Genomic DNA, 17,902 nt, shown 5'->3' on the forward strand with positions numbered 1-17,902 from the left:
ATGGTCCTGTGAATCTTAGGCCGTTACTCTTAACTCTTGCTTATGCAAGCAAATTTAAAGTGTAGCTTTCTTATTAAAATGTTTTATTTTATTGGAAGAAGAATGGATTAATTTTTAATAGTTTCGACAATCTGACCAACAGGTCCTTTTATCAAAAAAAAAAAGTGTCTATGGGGAGCTTTGGATGCAGTATCTTGCTGGGTTTAAGTAATCCACAGCTCTGAAGGCAGAGACTGTGCGTGCTCCAACAGTGTGCAGAACAGTTACGCGATACGGCAAAGGCAGGGAAGTTTTTCCAGAAGACAATTCCCTATTTTCACCACTGCTTCGATGCATGTCTTTTAGTATTTATATTAGAAGAATATGCTAGGAGTGACCCGTTCATGCTTGTCAGTTCTTCTAAGTGCCTTCATAGACCTACCCCCGTGTAGACCCACACATGTTCAGAAATACCATTTATGTTGTACCGCTTCACTTTTTCTAGGTTACTTCAATAATTGAATAAAATGGTTGTTTTAAGTTTCCATCTGGATTTAGTATTTAAATATTTCAGTGTTCACATGGCAGGACGTCAGCAAAAGAGGAATCTCTCAACACAAAGCCAAACACAATGAAAAAGAAAGAGTCGTATTTGTCAACTCGGAGCTAATCGGAACAACTTGTCTGTTTTCTCCGACTTCATTTATTTAAAGAAAAATGATAATCCATTAGAAGTCAGAATTCAATTTCCTGTTTTCTTTCAAAACAGTAAAATAATACCCTTTCAAACCACATGCCGGAGTTGTGCAGAGCTGTACGTTGCTCCTAAGTGTACTAAGTGCACAAGAGACTAAAAGCTTTTATCCGTTCATCTCCCGACTTTCCCCAGTCTGTGGTCCGTCTTGGGATCAGCAATAATCGCCTGAACTGCTACAATCGCTTCGTTGATTTTCGTTTGCAGCTCTCTGAGCTCCTCTATATGCAGCAGTCGGAGAATCTGGGCAGCTTCGTTGAGAACAGCATCTGGGAGAGTTGCAGAAAGAGAGGTCACACGGCACGTTTTCAAGCGACACAAAGGTCTTCTGAAAGGCTTAAGCCAAGTTAATGCTCCTCGTTCCTGCTCGTGGTTTGCACACTCAAAATAGGAAACTACTTCCCCCGCTGCTCGAGAGGGACAGGGTGCTCTGCAAAACACCTCACTTGGCTTCCTGCAGCCCTCCTCCCAGTAAATCATTTTTTAAAAAGTTATTGATGACACTAAACTGGGAGGAGTGGCTGACACACCTGGAGGCTGTGCTGCCATTCAGAGACCTGGGCAGGCTGGACAGTTGGGTGGGGAGAAGTTTAATGAAATACAACAAGGGCAAGTGTAGAGTCTTGCACCTGGGTAAGAACAACCCCGTGTACCAGTACGAGCTGGGGACTGAACTGTTGGGGAGCAGCACAGGGGAAAGGGACCTGGAGGTCCTGGTGGACAGCAGGATGACCATGAGCCAGCAATGTGCCCTTGTGGCCAAGGCGGCCAATGGCATCCTGGGGTGTATTAGAAGGGGTGTGGTGAGTAGGTCGAGAAAGGTTCTCCTCCCCCTCTACTCTGCCCTGGTGAGGCCGCATCTGGAATATTGTGTCCAGTTCTGGGCCCCTCAGTTCAAGAGGGACAGGGAACTACTTGAGAGAGTCCAGCGCAGGGCCACAAAGATGATGAAGGGAGTGGAGCGTCTCCCTTATGAGGAAAGGCTGAGGGAGCTGGGTCTCTTTAGCTTGGAGAGGAGGCTGAGAGGGGACCTCATTAATGTTCATAAATATGGAAAGGGTGACTGTCATGAGGATGGAGCCAGGCTCTTCTCACTGGCATCCAATGATAGGACAAGGGGAAATGGAGATAAGCTGGAACATAGGAGGTTCTGCTTAAACATGAGGAAGAACTTCTTCCCAGTTAAGGGTAACAGAACACTGGAACAGGCTGCTCAGAGAGGTTGTGGAGTCTCCTTCTCTGGAGATGTTCCAAACCCGCCTGGACACATTCTTGTGTGATGTGATCTAGGTGGTCCTGCTCTGGCAGGGGGATTGGACTAGATGATCCTTTGAGGTCCTTTCCAATCCCTGACATTCTGTGATTCTGTAATCCGCAGCCAGGGCGGGTCAGCACGGAGCACTCCGAGTAGTAATTTAGGTGCACACGGGGCAAAAGCGAAGCCAGACTAGTGGTGTCCCAGGTCACCTGGCTATTCCTGACAAAATAATCTATCGGGTCACGCCAACTCGTGCTGCCTCCGATGAGATTTGAGGTAAATCATGCAGCTAAAACACGTGGAAGAAGCACAGCTGTCCTCTGCTGGTGGAAGGCAGGTTTACAGGACAGTTCCTGCCGCCTGCAAACGTGGCTGCCATTAAAAACTTATTTAAACATGACTCCGAAACAACATCTTCCACAGCTAAGATTAATGCTGTTCTGTTCCAAAACAAAACGCTCAGGAGTGCTCGTAAATAACGAGCTGGGAGGGAGCAATTCTTTCCACTAGAGGCTTTGTTACTGTACGCATTAGCTACGTGTTTGACAGTAACACGCCTTGTCAAAGGCAAACATCACTGTTTAAAAGTAACATTTTTAAAATGACAAAAGAACTGCTTACCTCCTGTGTCAAAACCAAGAATGTGCTTTTCTAAAGCAACAGGCAAACCCTTTGGGAGGAAAAAAAAAAGAAAAAGCTTGTTCAGATAGAATTAGAAATGTCATTTTGCATGTTTGGAAAATAAAATCGAGTACTACAGCAGGTAACTCTGGAGGAGAGGACACGACAGAGTTTTGCTCATATAAGATGTGTGACAACTTTGAAAAGTCATCACGCTTGACTACACACAAGTGTCTGTGTGTCCCGAAACGTCAAAGCCAGAGTATTAATAAAGAAAAATCTTTGTGCTTAATAATGTCCCTGCTTGTCAAGCGAACCCCATTGGATACACACCGCTCACGTCCGAGCCTTAAAAGGCTACAACAGTCCTGCAAGAGAACACCCCAGCCAGCAGCATCGCCACCCAGGCGAGCAAAAAGCGTGCACAAACCAGGCTGTCTCAGAAACCACTGCCTTTAAACAGCTGCCAGTTCTCAAAGTCCTGGCTGATGGGAAGGAAGAGCTGCACAAATTCTCTGCAAACAAGGCAGTTTCTCAAGCACTGAACTTGCAGCCTCCATCGACGCCCCCAGAAGCGTTTTCTCAAGTGTTAAGCTTAGGAATAAAGTGAAACGTTCGGTTTTCTAAACACTCGCTCTACTAAAACAGTGCAAGGAATTATTAACAGTCATTTATAAGCTTTGCTCTCTTCCCTTTACCCTCTCCAGCTGCAGGAGAGGCGTGCTAAACAGTCATTTGCCATGTTTCCACATACTCATAAAACAGATTTAAACGATGCAAATCTTGAATTTGCTTTTACTATCTCTGCAACTTTTTTCAACATTTGCCTTGCATGACAAAAGCACTCGAGTCCAATACCATTAGTTTCTACAATGAGGTTATAAAACTTCCAGTGAGGATTTCTTCTAAAGGCTTTTATACACATGCAAAAAGACTCTGAGTTTATCAAAACAACACAAAATAAATACAAAATGCTGACTGAAACTAACTCTAATAACCCGTTTTCAAGAAGTGGTTCTTTTCCATGGACTTTACAGTAAAACAGATGTTCAACGGCCATCTTAAAAATGCATCAGCATTGTTAAAATTTAAACAGCTTCTTGTTAAGGACGCCACTTTGAACAGATTCTAGCAATACCAGACTTCATATACACCCTTTTTAAGCAATCAGGTTTATACTTACGGCTACAAAGACCTCACTGTCACCCTTGTGCGTTTTCAGAGCTACACAAGCAGCAAACCACTGATTCAGCTGGTTCTTTGCAGATGGATTCCCCAGGGCCACTGCAGGCACCTTCAGAGGGTCTTTTGAGACACCCTGGTAGCAAAGCATTACTTCCCCTGCCTTCCTCCCACCACTCCGTACGTGAGCTGCCTTCTGGCTGGTGGAAGCTGCCTTTGACAGGCCTTTCCCAAGCGCCAGAGCCCGCAGCAGCGGTCTCATGGCAGGCTCTGCCTTGTAGTTGTAGCAGCAGTGGGTGGCTGCACAACAGGCACACACTCATTTATTTGCACAGCAGCATCAAACAGGGAGAGAAGTGATGAGCACCTTTAAATCTGTTACCGTTACTTCATTTCTCAGCCTCATTCTCTAAAAATTCCATTTAAAACCGCTGCACAAAACGCCTGCAACAGGTCTGACCACAGCAGCCATCTCCCCTGTAACTGGAAGTAAAACTGGATTACCTGGGAGTGGGAAGAAAAAACGTTTCCAGATTTCAGAGTAGGGGGAAAACGTACTTTGTTGCACTTTTTAACATGCCCCATGTACAGCCATTGGAAGCATCCGTAAAAGGATGACTGATCCTACCTAGGATACCCATCAGGCAAGGAAAGCCCAGGACAGCCTACGGGTTTGTTGGTATAAATCTGAATTTCATCTAGACACTGAGTACACTGAATTGCCAGTCATTCAAAATGTAATAATAATAATAATGATAATAGTACTAAAGTGTCATGTTCTACCTCGAAAGCTGCCCAGCTATCCCCTCTGCTTTTAAGATATTTTCTTCATTCATCTGGTATATTATGATGTTGGTGATTGCTGCTGGCACAAATAAAGCTGTTTTCCTGCCTCCAAACCTCTGCCTTTTCTCCACCTCACTTGAAATTCAGCATTCCTAATGACAGACATCACATTCAGTGACACAGTGACATCTCAACCTAAGACCTGACGATGCTTTGAGGACCTAGCAAACCTGAACAATTCTTTCTCATGAAAAAAAAAATTCACCATGCTTCAAAGAGGCTAGCTCTGCCAAACTCACAGCAAATCCTATCTGGACCCCTGCGTGGCAGCTGTGCAGCTATGCAAATGACAATTAAAAGCAGCTTTTTATTAATATTAGTTATAGAACCTAAAATGACTACAGCAGCCTCAGCTGCTTTCCTATTTTCCTGCTCTTTAACGGTTTTATGGATATAGAAGCCCAAAGCTTTGATTTATTGTTCCAGCGCCTCTGGCAACTACTGCACTGCAACTCAGAGCACCTGCAACTGCCACTTAGTGACCACCACAAGCAGTGTTATGGCAATAAAGGATCAACTGCTCTGAGCAGCTGCCAGAAAAGATGAAGGGACTTGTGCTCTTTGACTGGATCCAGTCTCTCTAGCAAGGGCGTGTAGCCATAGGACAAGGGGCAATGACTTTACACTGAAAGAGGGAAGATTTAGATTGGATATAAGGAAGAAATTTTTCACTCAGAGGGTGGTGAGGCACTGGAACAGGTTGCCCAGAGAAGCTGTGGATGCCCTATCCCTGGAAGTGTTCGAGGCCAGGTTGGATGAGGCTTTGGGCAACTTGGTCTAGTGGAAGGTGTCCCTGCCCACAGCAGGGGGGTTGGAACTAGATGATCTTTGAGGTCCCTTCCAACCCAAACCATTCTGTGATTCTATGATTCTATAACACTTCTGAACATACACCTGCAAGGCAAGAGAGGCTGCTTTCCCCAGCTGTGCCCAAGACCCAGTGCCAGCAGCTGCTGCGCCAAAGGCTGGAGAGAAGAGCTGGAGAACTGGGATGTTTAAGAAACGACAATCTGAAACACCACAGTCATCCCCTGGAACATCTTACAGACATCTTGTGGTTAGAAAAGAATTCTGCAAAATCTGAGGTTTCAGTGCAGAAGTTTCCTTCACCGTTTCTTTTTGGGGAAAGGGGAGAGGGAAGATGTCCAACATTCCATCCCTCAAACGTGCACGAGGTGTATGTCCGAAGCAGAACACTCCATACAAGGAACGTTTCAACCTGTTTATGCAGCTGATGCTGCCGATTCCAAGGAAAAGCCAGGTCATACGTTCCTTCTCATTTACTGTCAGGCCTGTTGCACTGAACCCTCCAGCAAACACAAAGACAGGAGAACGCCTATGTACATGACATATCATACAGGTATATATTTGTATTCAATAGAAAGAGTTTTTTATACTCTCCACAATCCTCCAGGTCTTTTAGAATCAGGATGGTGAAGACAAAGCAAGCTTCCACCCCCCTCCTAAGTGAAGTATTGGAACAGCAGGGTTTTGACTGAGATGGCAGACGTTTACGCCCACCTTCTTGACTCCATATGGAATAACGAACACCAGACGGAGATACAAACCTCCTTGGACTGACTGGCCTTCGCTATGGCATCCTGCGTCAAGCGCTCCTGAACCAAAATGCGAATTGCCTGGGAAAAACATGGAAAGGCGAGAGTAATTAATTAATGCGTGTCTCCGCGCGTCTCCCGGCAATTCCAAGGGAAAGGGAGCCAGCATTATAACCCAGCGTAACCTCAAACCCACAAGACTTCTTGGAAAACTTTTTCAGACCTTAAACCTTTTTGAATAGCAGCATTCTTTGCAGGTACTGCCTTACACAGGTGTAATCTCTAGGGCTGTGGGAAGGCAGCTTAATCAGAAGGGACAAGGACATTACGCTGTTAATTTCAGCCACCACTAGGCAAAGTGCTAAGAACAGTCGAGAAGGCTTGCCATTTCCAGAACGAGCCGATCCCAAAGCAGCAGGAGCATTTTTATTTTTCTGAGATCACACACCTGTAATGCTGCAGCAATACAACTTCTTCAGGACGGAAATCCTGCTACCGGCACCTTTTAGTAGGTGTTGAACCATCTTCCACACGCAGAGAAACCTGAAGCAAGGCTACCCACCAGATTTTTAAAAGACTGAGAGCAGAAAGTTATTATTTTTAGACAGGAACAAGAACAGCCTTGATTTTAACAATCCTGCTGCTCATCTGTTTTTACTGGCTCCAGTACATAGCATGAAACCGTATCGGAGCTATCAGCTACTGATACCTCCAGCTGTAAATGCCTCTAAAAATAACAGAAGGAATATCACGCAGCCAGGCTTCCACCAGAAAGAACTGGGTTTTTCAAACATATTCCTCAGACTTTCCCTGACGAGTAGCCAAATGCGACAGAAGCAGTCTTACTGCTTCATGTTTCTCCCCTAGGATTTCTCCTGGGTTTGGACATGATGAAAGTTGAGAGGCAATACTAGAAAGTTGCCACTGAATACTTCTAGAAATCTTTCTGACTGAAGGGAGCAGCCCAGACAAAAGTGATTTGATGAGGACTTCAAATTCCAGCACGAAACCAGACCTTGTGTAAGAGAATTTTGAGTGCCTTTTGCATCAGAAAAAGGACACCCAACTGTGTTACGCGGATGCTTTCTGATCCACTTGCCAGATTTAAATTAATAAAACAGGACTCCAAATATGTCTGCTCTCTCTGACCAAGGTCTGGCCAGACGTCTGTGGCACACTTGCATCCCTTGGCCTTCCCTAAGCATCCATTCCAGCGTGTCCAAGCCTGAATAGGGATCGTAACTTCTCTGCAGTGCACTGCAACCCTGCTTATTGCGGTGTGGAGTGAAAGAGTTTCACTGGCACGTTCCAGCACCACGAAACCCTGAGCATTGCTGGCCTTCACGTAGCACCAACTGCCCCTGCAGGAATCTGTTCTCAGTGGAACCCAAAGCAAGAAAATTCGGGCTGGTGGTTTTGTCTAACCACTTCGGTCTGAAAAAAGTGAGACTAGACATGCGGAAACAGCGACAAACGTAAATACATTTATGCACAAAACACGTTCTGCTTTCTTTTTGAGCTGCTAGTATCAAATTAGATGAATCCAGATAAAGTTTTTTAGCCTCAAGACAATCCTGTAAGACAACCTGAAGGAACTCGAAGGAACTCTGTCTAATAAGGGCTGAGCTCATGCTGCAGATCCTCAACATTGCCATTCACAGGGTCTCTCCCTCCCCCCCCAGTATCCCTTTTCACTGTTTTTTCTGGAGTTTGAGGTTGGTTTTTTTTTTTTTGTAGGGTGTGATATACAAGATCTCCACTGCTCTTTAAAGATCAGTGAAAAGTTCAAAGTCTGTTTTGGTAAGGCAAAGGAGGACACCATACTGCAGAGAATGAGAAAGTGGTTGATGGGACAACTGCAGGCTGTCATTTCCTTAAGAAACCACACGAGCAGGATAACACTGTTTAAACACACCTGTCATACACTTACACACACTACATAAACTCCAGTACCCACAGCATTCAGTGTCTCCAAAATAAATTTAGCAAATATTGCCACTTCTGTAAAGAATGGATCAACTTTTTTTTTTTTTTTTTTTTTTTTTTCCCCTCAGTGAAATGAGTTTATTTTGGTGCCAAACAAAACTAAGCTTATTTCCACATTATGACACGATCGGGTAGGAACTCAGGATAGCTACAGTCTCAGTAAATATAGCACTTTAAAAACACAGTACAGATTTGACCTGAAATTTACAGATCACTACAGAGTTCCACCACTAAGTCACAAATTTTCTCAAAGTCATAAAAAAAGATGCTTTAGAAAATTAATTAGCCTATTTACTGCATTTAAAAGCCATGATTGGTTGTCAAGGCTAAATTAAACTGACTTTACTAATGACAAGGAGTAAACAGTTCATGGGAGCAAAAGGAGGAGGAAGTAGCTTTGAACTGTGGCTCCTTCCCAGGCTGTTTGTTTTAAAACATCCTTCGCATCACTTAGCTTCTATGTTTTCAAGTTTCTCTTAACTTCTAGTACTGGAATACAATCTTCTTCCTTGGGTGTGTTCCTCAGCATTTCTGAGGTTCATTAAAAACACAAAGCAGTACTTCAGCTAACCTAGAGCACTTCAGATTCTGAACAGTCCTCAGTGTTGGAATTCCAGGAACTCAGCTACAGCTGAACTGTTTACCCAGATAATTATCCCTGCATTAATTGCCATGATTTATGTTCTGTGTTCTCATCTGCTTGAAAAGGCACACCCAGGACGAGTTTTACTTTCTGTTTTGCATGTATAAAGTCATAGTTATCAGTAACTCTGCACCACAAGCTACTACACACATACCAGCCACTGGGGAAAAGGAAGAAAGGAGGTCTGAAAACTGTGAAACTCACCTTAAGCATTACCAAGTAATCATCATGTCGCTGGATTTGAAGCAGATTAGCTAAAGCCATCACTCCAGCCTTGAAATCAGGATTATTCACTGTAAAAATAATGATCATCATCATTAAAAATATATGCTAGTTCAACTGGCTCCAAAAAGACAGAACTGGCTTCCTGACTCCACGGTATCGGACTGCTCTCAAGGATGGGCAAGGCCATGGATACACAGCAACACACAACTACTTAGTCTGGCTACAAGGCAATCAGAAGTGTGAGCCAGGCTTCACAACCAGGTTGCAGAACACCATCCAAGCAGAAGCAGCATTGTTTTCAACGCCAAATGCACTGTGTGTGTCCTACTGCGTGAAAAACCTGGGTTAAGTCTGGAAAAACGAAGCCAATTACATGAAGGTATGCTCTTTTCTAACAATTTCTATCACTGCAGAGCAGAACTGTGCCTGCTGGGTGAGGGCAGGACCAATTCCTAGCTGTCTTTTTGTAGAAGGAGCAATGAGAGAAGACTTGGAGTATTTAGGGCTAATTTCAGTCGCTGTTTTCCACCGCTCCCAGTTATTGTGAATGTGCCCAGCAGTCAAAAAAATTACAATGATTATGAGAGGTACAGCTGGGGAAGACCGAGCCAATATGTAATATGTGACAGTATTGAAGTAAACCATCTGCCATCATGTTTCCTTAGCTTTGGGGTTTTTTTAAGATAAGTTAGAGTCTGCAGTCAAAAGGTATTTTGCTATTTCACCCTAAGCCACAGTAGGATTCATGTTTTACAGAGCTCTCTGCAAAGCTGTTGAGGTAAATACCCCTCAGCTGCTTCCTCACTGCCTGTAAGAGCCCTCCCAACTTACTAACACCTGATCAAGTCTCTGTGCACCTCCTTCTGCTGGGTAAAGATTCTCCCCCCTCTGCCCTTCCCCTTTTTCCCAACAGGAATGACTCTGCAACAGCACACATCCAGGAACCTGCTGGAGCGGGTCCAGAGGAGGCCACGAAGATGATCCGAGGGCTGGAGCACCTCTGCTATGGAGATAGGCTGAGAAGAGTTGGGGCTGTTCAGCCTGGAGAAGAGAAGGCTCCAGGGTGATCTCACTGCAGCCTTCCAGTACCTAAAGGGGGCCTACAGGAAAGCTGGAGAGGGACTTTTTGCAAGGGCATGTAGTGACAGGACAAGGGGCAATGGATTTAAACTGAAAGAGGGCAGATTTCCAATAGATCTAAGGAAGAAATTTTTCACTCTGAGGGTGGTGAGGCACTGGACCAGGTTGCCCAGAGAAGCTGTGGCTGCCCCATCCCTGCAAGTGTTCAAGGCCAGGTTGGATGAGGCTTTGGGCAACCTGGTGTAGTGGAAGGTGGTGAGGCACTGGACCAGGTTGCCCAGAGAAGCTGTGGCTGCCCCATCCCTGCAAGTGTTCAAGGCCAGGTTGGATGAGGCTTTGGGCAACCTGGTGTAGTGGAAGGTGTCCCTGCCCATGGCAGGGGGGTTGGAACTGGATGATCTTTGAGGTCCCTTCCAACCCAAACCATTCTAGGATTCTATAACCTGGGAGTCACATGGAGAAGTGCCTCCTTGCTTTAGCAGGAATACAGGCAAGTGCAAATGACTCAAAGTAACTCTCAAAACACTTTTCACAGAGAGGAAGTTTGGGCCAGCAGTAAAAGAATATATAAACCCTGCGTTCCTAATGCTTTAGATGGGGCTTTAAAAAGTTATCTGTGTCAGCGTGATAACAACTTAAAACCTGAAGAACACCACACAGGCCATGGAACACACTCACATGTGATGCATCCACACAGTACGTTGTTGCACACTTACCATCCAAGTTAATCAGCGGTTCTGCATTTTTTACTGTATTGTCAGTATTTTTAGCACCGTCGGGGGTAGAATCCTTATACTTATCCGCTGTTAAATTAAGAAGCAAACACAAACACCATTAGAGCTAATGACAAACAGTTTAGAGCCAAGCTGTAGTTTGCAATAGCTGTATTTTTGGAATGTAGTAATTGCCCAAGAGCTTTCTGGGCTTATATGCTGATGTTTTGGAGCTCCCTACTAAGGTCCCCAAAGTCTGCCCTTCTAGTGAGCAACCCTAGCAGCTCCCATCTGCAGAGAGCTTATGTGCTATTCCAGGGCAGCACCAGAGCATGCTCCACACTTATGTAGGGCATTATGCTCTTGATTCAGGCTCTTCCTCCAGTCTTCATCCCAGACGGCTGAAAGAGCTGCACCTTACCGTTCTACTACTTTAAAAATCCACCAGTTCATTGGCCCTTTGCCTCCATCAGCAGCACATGTAGGGCTCAAGAACTACAGATCGAAGTTGGTTCTGATCAGCGAGGAAAACATTTCCAGTGAAGGCTTTGCTGCAGCATTCGTCTACAACCAGGGGTTTCTCAAGCCTTTTGAGGATGGAACCTTCTGGCTCCTCCATTTTCACGTACCCCTGAGTCACAGGCAGCTCACTTTCACCATCAAGAGGGACTGAGAACCATCTCTACAGATTCCAAGTATTTATATCCCATCTTTGTCTTGGGCAGAGCTCAGCCCTGAAGGAATTAAAGGTAATGGAAACCAGTACTTTGGCTATGACTATGTTTGCCACCAGTAATTACATTTGTATCTGCACTCTTGCTGTAAAGAAATGAAACTGCTGCTGACTGGTGAGATTTAACTCAACTTTTTCATAACCTTGCCCTAGTTCCCAAGGGTTGAGTATCTACTGCCCGTAAAACAAGGGTCTAAGAATAACTTACTGGAATAAATGTAGCACTAAAGAAAATGCATTTAATACACTTTAGAGTAAGTTCTCACACAGGCAATCCCACAGGGAGAAGGATATAAATATATACAACGGGGTTTGCTATAACCAGAAATAAAGTAATAAATGCCAGTATGGTACTGCACTGTCCCACAGGAGCTGAAAAGAAGCAGTTCACATCTGAATATGGTGCAAAACCAAGCAGATGAAATGGTATTTATATTTTTTAAGAAAACAATATGTACTTTTGACATGGTCTTAAATTGAAGAATACTTCATAAATTAAACAGAAAAGCACACTTCCCTGCCATTTTGAAATATTAACTAAATTCACTCATACCATTGTCTCCATACTCGAGCCTCACTGCTAAGCCGAGGAGCCAATCCACTGTTTCTTGTCGTTCTTGTATTTTGAAAGGACAGTTTACGTCTTTCATGTACTGAGGAACAGAAAGAGGAGAAAACAAATAGGTGTTATTGACCTGCATGAATCAGGTAGGAGCACAGAACTGTTTTGTAAACAGTCACTTTCCCACAGACCTCAGCTGGTGGAAGATAGTTATTAACAAGAAGCATCACAGTGGTATGTTCTGCTGTGGCATCTGATCCATCCGAGGCATTTTAGGACGCTCCAATCCACAGCTACCTTGAGGCTGCTGTTTTGTAAGGGCACCTGCTTTTTAATGAATGCTTTTCATAGAATCCCGGAATGGTTTGGGGTGGAAGGGACCTTCAAAGATCATCTAGTTCCAACCCCCCTGCCATGGGCAGGGACACCTTCCACTAGACCAGGTTGCTCAAAGCCTCATCCAACCTGGCCTTGAACACTTCCAGGGATGGGGCAGCCACAATTTGTGTTATTAATCGCCAGACTGCAACCAGAGAAACCACGGATACCCCTTTCTTTGCCAGATACCCCTTTCTTTGCCCTCTGTTCACTTAACACAATAAGTGGAAGCAACAGAAATGGGAAGGACAGAGAACAAATTGCAGCCTAAACTTCCAATCTAAAGCAGGAAGGAGGAATGATGCCAATTAAGGCTTTCACAACACCGCCTTTAAACCACCTGGGCTAAAATCAGAGGACTCTGAGGAACAGCAGAAGTAATTTTCCCTTTCTTAAGGATTGTGTACAACAGGAGAGGACAAAACATAGCTAAGATATCAGATATGATCTTCTGAAGCCAGAACACAGGACCCAGCCCAACCTGCTGCCAAAGCCCAGGACACAGTGACATTCTGCTGTGCCCCTTGGCTGGAGAGAGAGAGAGGAGACGTGCCACACGGCCTCTACACCTGCAGCACCAGCACAAGAGGGAAAGGCCACCAGGGACTGGAGAGCATGAGCAGGCAGGGCTCCCCTGGCAGGCACACAGAGAAGGACAGCCTGGCCAAGCCAAGAAAGACACCACTGATACCACAACAGTACCAGCAGCCAGTAATCCTAACATCACGTACATTTGTGTACGTGGTATTAGAACGCTTTAGGCTCCCAGCTGCAAAGCATGAGCACTGCAACTCCAGCCCTCCAGGGCAGTGAGCAAGGCAAGTGGTTCCAGGGGGTGCAAGGGAAGGGAGACAAATGAGCATTGAGCACTATGGAGCAGCATTTTCAGCTCTGCACAGGGCTGTCTGGAGAGAAAGGAAACGGGAATCAAGAGGGAAAGCTCAACAGCCCCGTGGTGACTCTAAACGCTCAAGCACACACATGAGATCACTCACAGAGCAATGGCTGCTTGCCACACTGCGTGCCAGCAGTGGAAAACCATCCATCTGAAACAACAAGAGGTGTGCAGACGAGCTGCAGCAGCTCCATTCCACACTCCTGCAAAGCCTGTGAGCGCGTTGGCCTAATCCGTTTGCCTTTTGTAAGTAAGAACCACTAAGGTAGAAAAAAACTGCTTATTTGTAGTTAATTTTCTTTCTGCATCAAGAGCTGAATCAAATCAGGCAAAACCAGATTAGGACAGATACCACCTATCACAAAAACACAGCTGAGTGAAAATTATGTACAAAAAGTTCTACCATCTTAATAACTCCTACAGTTTGGCCTCAATGATACATTTAAATTCCTAGAAACGTAAAAGTTCAGAGACAGGACAAACATTTGAAGCCATTTACATTCAAGAACTACAGCAGCTATTAATCGTCCTTGACACAAGACATATTCATAATTTAAAATTGTGTTTCAAACAACAAAATACCTTTTCAAATGATTTGGGCCAGTCATCACTGTGTATGTTTCTTAAATTCCCTCGGTCTTCAATCTTGTAATGTCTGATTTTCTGGTCTTCGAGCCAAACAATAAAATTTCTGAATTCTGTTTCATCTGTCAGGAGAAGTAAACAAAGCAAGAATTAACCAATACCTTAAGGGCAAAATTCCAATCCATACAAATACTGGTGCCCCCGAGTGTTTCCATATTTTACCATAAAGAAAGATGTATCTAATACTAAAATCATATATTCCAGGACAACCTCTGACCAAAACTCAACATCGAGTGTCTTCTGTTTTCCAAGTTACTTCAAACTGGCCATGGCTGACTGACTACACTAAAAGGCATCAGCCAACAGACTGTTTTTATTGGGAATATAGCTAAAACTTCAGTGAAAAAGAAAAGGTGAAACAATGATAGAGAAATTCAGTTCCTAACCCTGTTATCTGGACAAACATGTTACACGTAGCAGTAACCCCTGTCTCTTCCAAAGAGCAACATACGCAACTCGTGACTGCACAAAGATGCTTTTTTCCTTTACTGTTGACTCAACTTTTCCTGGTTGTTGACCCAACATCTCATTATTTGGGAGCTGGAATTCCACAATACAAAACCTGTGGTCCAAACACAGCTATTTGTACCGGAGGAAGCAGTTAGCCTGCACCTGCGCTTCAGTGACAGAATTCACTTTTGGACACAGCAGATCACAGCTCTAGGGTATCGCCAGCCCCTCAAAATCCAGCTGTGATATTTGGGCAGCAGGTGAGTTTTAATATGCTGAGTTAACAAGTTTAATACCCTCCTGCATCTCGGAATGTAGTAAGCACACCGTTTTTACCCATCAGAAATAAGAACAATATGCCCGTTTCTTGGAAGTATCTTCTAGTGCCCTACTTTTATTGAACGTAGAATCATAGAATCATCTGGTTGGAAGAGACCCTCAAGATCATCGAGTCCAACCATTCACCCTGCACTGTCAGGGTCCCTAAACCATGTTCCTCAACACCAAATCCACACGGTTTTTAAACACCTCCAGGGATGGGGATTCCACTACCCCCCCTGGGCAGCCTGTTCCAATACTTCACAACCCTCTCTGTAAAGAAATTCTTCCTGATATCCAACCTAAGTTTCCCCTGGGGTAACTTGAGGCCATTCCCTCTCGTCCTGTCATTCATAACGTGGGAGAAGAGACCGACCCCCATCTCCCTACAACTCCCTTTCAGGTAATTGTAGAGAGTGATGAGATCCCCCCTGAGCCTCCTCTTCTCCAGACTAAACAGTCCCAGCTCCCTCAGCTGCCCCTAAAACAGAGACATGGTCACAACACACACGAAGGAAAGCTTTCAGTGAGGCCTTTTAAAACTTCTACCCTGACAAAAATGAACATTTAAGCAAAAAAGGAACGCTAGCTATGAGGAACTTCAGACACAGCACAAAAGAAGACGCCGGTAGACAACACCTCTCAAAAGAGAGGCGAGTCTACCAGGGGCACTGAAGGAAAAACAACCCATTAAACAATGACCTGACGCTTAGGATTGATCAGGCTGGATAAATACATTCGTTACACGGGCCTTTCAAGCGAGATAAAAAGTTAATTGTCGCAAAAATCAAACATCAAAGCATAGATCCGCACCGGTGCTACTAGAAAAGAGCCACTGAAACCCAGCGAACCGCACACACAACCACTGCAACGCCCGGGGGGCCCGGTTTTCCCGGGAGAAACTCGGGATTTTCCTTAAATACCGTGCTGCAGCTGAAACCTTTGGGCCCAGCAGACCCTTCCGGCCTCAGCCCTCCTTCCTCGGCCTTCCCCCACCCGAGAGACACGGGGACATGGCGGGGGGCGAGGGCGGGAGGGTTCCGAGGCGCTGAGGCGACGGGATGGCGACGGGGAAGGTGGGGGGGGACGGTGCGTGAGGAGAGCGGCGGGAAGGCGGGAGGGGGGAAAGCCGCCGAGCAGCGGCCCCGCGGAGCCCCGCCGCAGCCTCCCTCACCCCTGCAGTTGAAGCCGGCGGGGTTGTGGTAGTCGAGCGCTGAGAGCTTGCGGCGGAACATGGCGCCGGTGCCGCCGGCGGCGCCTCCGCTGACGGCCGGGCCCCGCCGCTCAGGCCGTGCCGACGGGAAGAAACACCCCCTGCCCCGCTCTCGGCCCGCCCATTGGTCCGCGCGGGATGAGCGGCAGCCTCCGCTGCCAATCGGAGAGCGGAGGGGACTGCCGGGAAGGGAAGAGGCGCCTCATCCAGCTTGATTGACACGATGGCGGGCGGACAGCGGCGGGGGTGTAGGCCGCAGCGGGGAGCCCGCAGCCCTGGAGGGGGGGACGGTGGGGTAGCCCCACAGCGCTGTCCAGCCCCGGGGCTGCGTGTGGGGCTGGGGGGGGCAGGCCTCCCATGGCGCTCCACCGCCCCATGTGTGCCCCACCTCTGCCTTGGCACCACCTGAGGGGCAGAAAGGCCTTCGGGGGGGCAGAAAGGTCTTGGGGCAGAAAGGCCTGGGGGGGCAGAAAGGCCCTGGGGGGGCAGAAAGGTCTTGGGGGGGGGCAGAAAGGCCTTGAGGGGGGCAGAAGGGCCTTGGGGGGGCAGAAAAGCCTGGGGGGGGCAGAAGGGCCTTGAGGGGGCAGAGGGTGTTTGGGGGGGCAGAAAAGCCTGGGGGGGGCAGAAGGGCCTTGAGGGGGCAGAGGGTGTTTGGGGGGGCAGAAAGGCCTTGAGGGGTGCAGAAAGGTGCTGGGGGGGGGCAGAAAGGCCCTGAGGGGGCAGAAAGGCCTTGGGGGGGCCCAGCCTGGTGCCCCACACACTGGGACGGGATGGGCACCCCCAGCTCCTGGGGTCACTCCAGTGGCTCCTGGCGCTGAGGGCTGGCCCTGGGGCCCACTGGGTCCCCCCCAAAGCAGTGCCGTGGGGCATGGTGCCCCTGAGGGCATTTCTTGGTGGGGATCATCCCCGGCTGGGGCCGCAGCGAGGGCTTTGAGGAATGAGGGGTCCTGGGCTGGCACATCCTGGCCTTTTACAGTCTTCAATCTGCATGTGAATAATCGTGATTTCACACAGATCAGCCCCATCCCTTCCGTCGTACTCCTGGGAAGCAGCAAAGGGGTTTTGTGGGCAGGGACAGGCAGAGCCTGAGCCCCCCTCCTTTCTGTGCCACATCCAGCTCGTAATTAAACTCTTTTTTCCATGCGAATGCTGCTGCCATTCATCATCAGGTTCTTGCTCCCGGATATATTACGGTCATCTCTGAGGGGTTTATGGGTGGGAAAAGTTTCTGCTCCAGTGGTATCTTGCAAAAGGGCTCTGCGCGGTGCCAGCGGCAGCTGAAGGATGCCCGTTTAAGGGGTTTTTGGGTGGCTTTGCCTGGTGAAGGCGATGAGCCCGAGGATTGGCAGTGAGACCACCCCCGTTCTCCCTCCCGTTCCCTGGCTTGGGTGGCACTTTGCAGACGTGGTGCTGACAGCGCGACGAGCCGATGCAATATTCATCCTGACATTTCTCTCCGCGCCAGCCCTTCCCAGAGCTCCAGCTGGCAGCTGGCGCAGCCACCGACTGCGATGCTGCCATGGCGGGGTGGCACAGGGCTGAGCCAAACCCTGCCACGGCCGCCCCAAGCCACGGGGGGAACTGGGGCTGGGGGCTTCTGCTTCCCTCCCTCTTTAAGACCGTTCCTCTCCCATTCACCACATCTCCCTTTGGAGTGGTTTAGTCGAGGGCAGGGGCTCCTGGCGCGCCGCAGCCCTGCCTGCAGCGGGCACAGAGCCAGCTCTGCCTCCTTCGGCTTTCGCAGCCGGAGCCCACGAGCTCTGGAGCGTGCCGGCGACATGTGCGTGAGCGGTAAAGGCACAAAGATTCCAGCGTGGTTAAAAGCTCGGGACCGTCCCCGGGGTGCGCGGCCATGCGAGTGTCAC

The 17,902-nt window shown here is 47.3% G+C and overlaps 1 protein-coding gene across 2 annotated transcripts; it reads right to left on the bottom strand.

The window, feature by feature from the left end:
- Positions 1-554: 554 nt before the first annotated feature.
- On the bottom strand, positions 555-16,093 carry RTRAF (RNA transcription, translation and transport factor). Of its 2 annotated transcripts, none has more exons than XM_086613689.1 (8): positions 15,999-16,093; positions 13,994-14,118; positions 12,130-12,229; positions 10,847-10,933; positions 9,030-9,118; positions 6,209-6,277; positions 2,613-2,661; positions 555-1,002 (listed from the first exon to the last, which is right to left on the bottom strand). In XM_086613689.1, the coding sequence occupies exons 1-8, from the start codon at positions 16,057-16,059 to the stop codon at positions 848-850; spliced, it is 735 nt and encodes a 244-aa protein (XP_086469815.1). In that variant the 5' UTR covers positions 16,060-16,093; the 3' UTR covers positions 555-847. The 2 variants fall into 2 exon arrangements, with proteins under 2 accessions (XP_086469815.1, XP_086469816.1); XM_086613690.1 differs by lacking the exon at positions 15,999-16,093 and adding an exon at positions 15,127-15,341.
- Positions 16,094-17,902: the final 1,809 nt, after the last annotated feature.

Source organism: Tauraco erythrolophus, chromosome 6, assembly GCF_009769465.1.
Source record: "Tauraco erythrolophus isolate bTauEry1 chromosome 6, bTauEry1.pri, whole genome shotgun sequence".
NCBI classification, from domain to species: domain Eukaryota; kingdom Metazoa; phylum Chordata; class Aves; order Musophagiformes; family Musophagidae; genus Tauraco; species Tauraco erythrolophus.

What these genes read in the sequence shown, in the direction of transcription:
- RTRAF (XM_086613689.1), bottom strand. Translation starts at nt 16,059, where the DNA reads ATGTTCCGCCGCAAGCTCTCAGCGCTCGACTACCACAACCCCGCCGGC. An exon ending in GGCCCAAATCATTTGAAAAG is followed by an intron (nt 12,230 to 13,993) that starts GTATTTTGTTGT and finishes TCTGTTCCTCAG; the next exon opens with TACATGAAAGACGTAAACTG. An exon ending in AGGCCAGTCAGTCCAAGGAG is followed by an intron (nt 2,662 to 6,208) that starts GTTTGTATCTCC and finishes TTCCTCCCAAAG; the next exon opens with GGTTTGCCTGTTGCTTTAGA.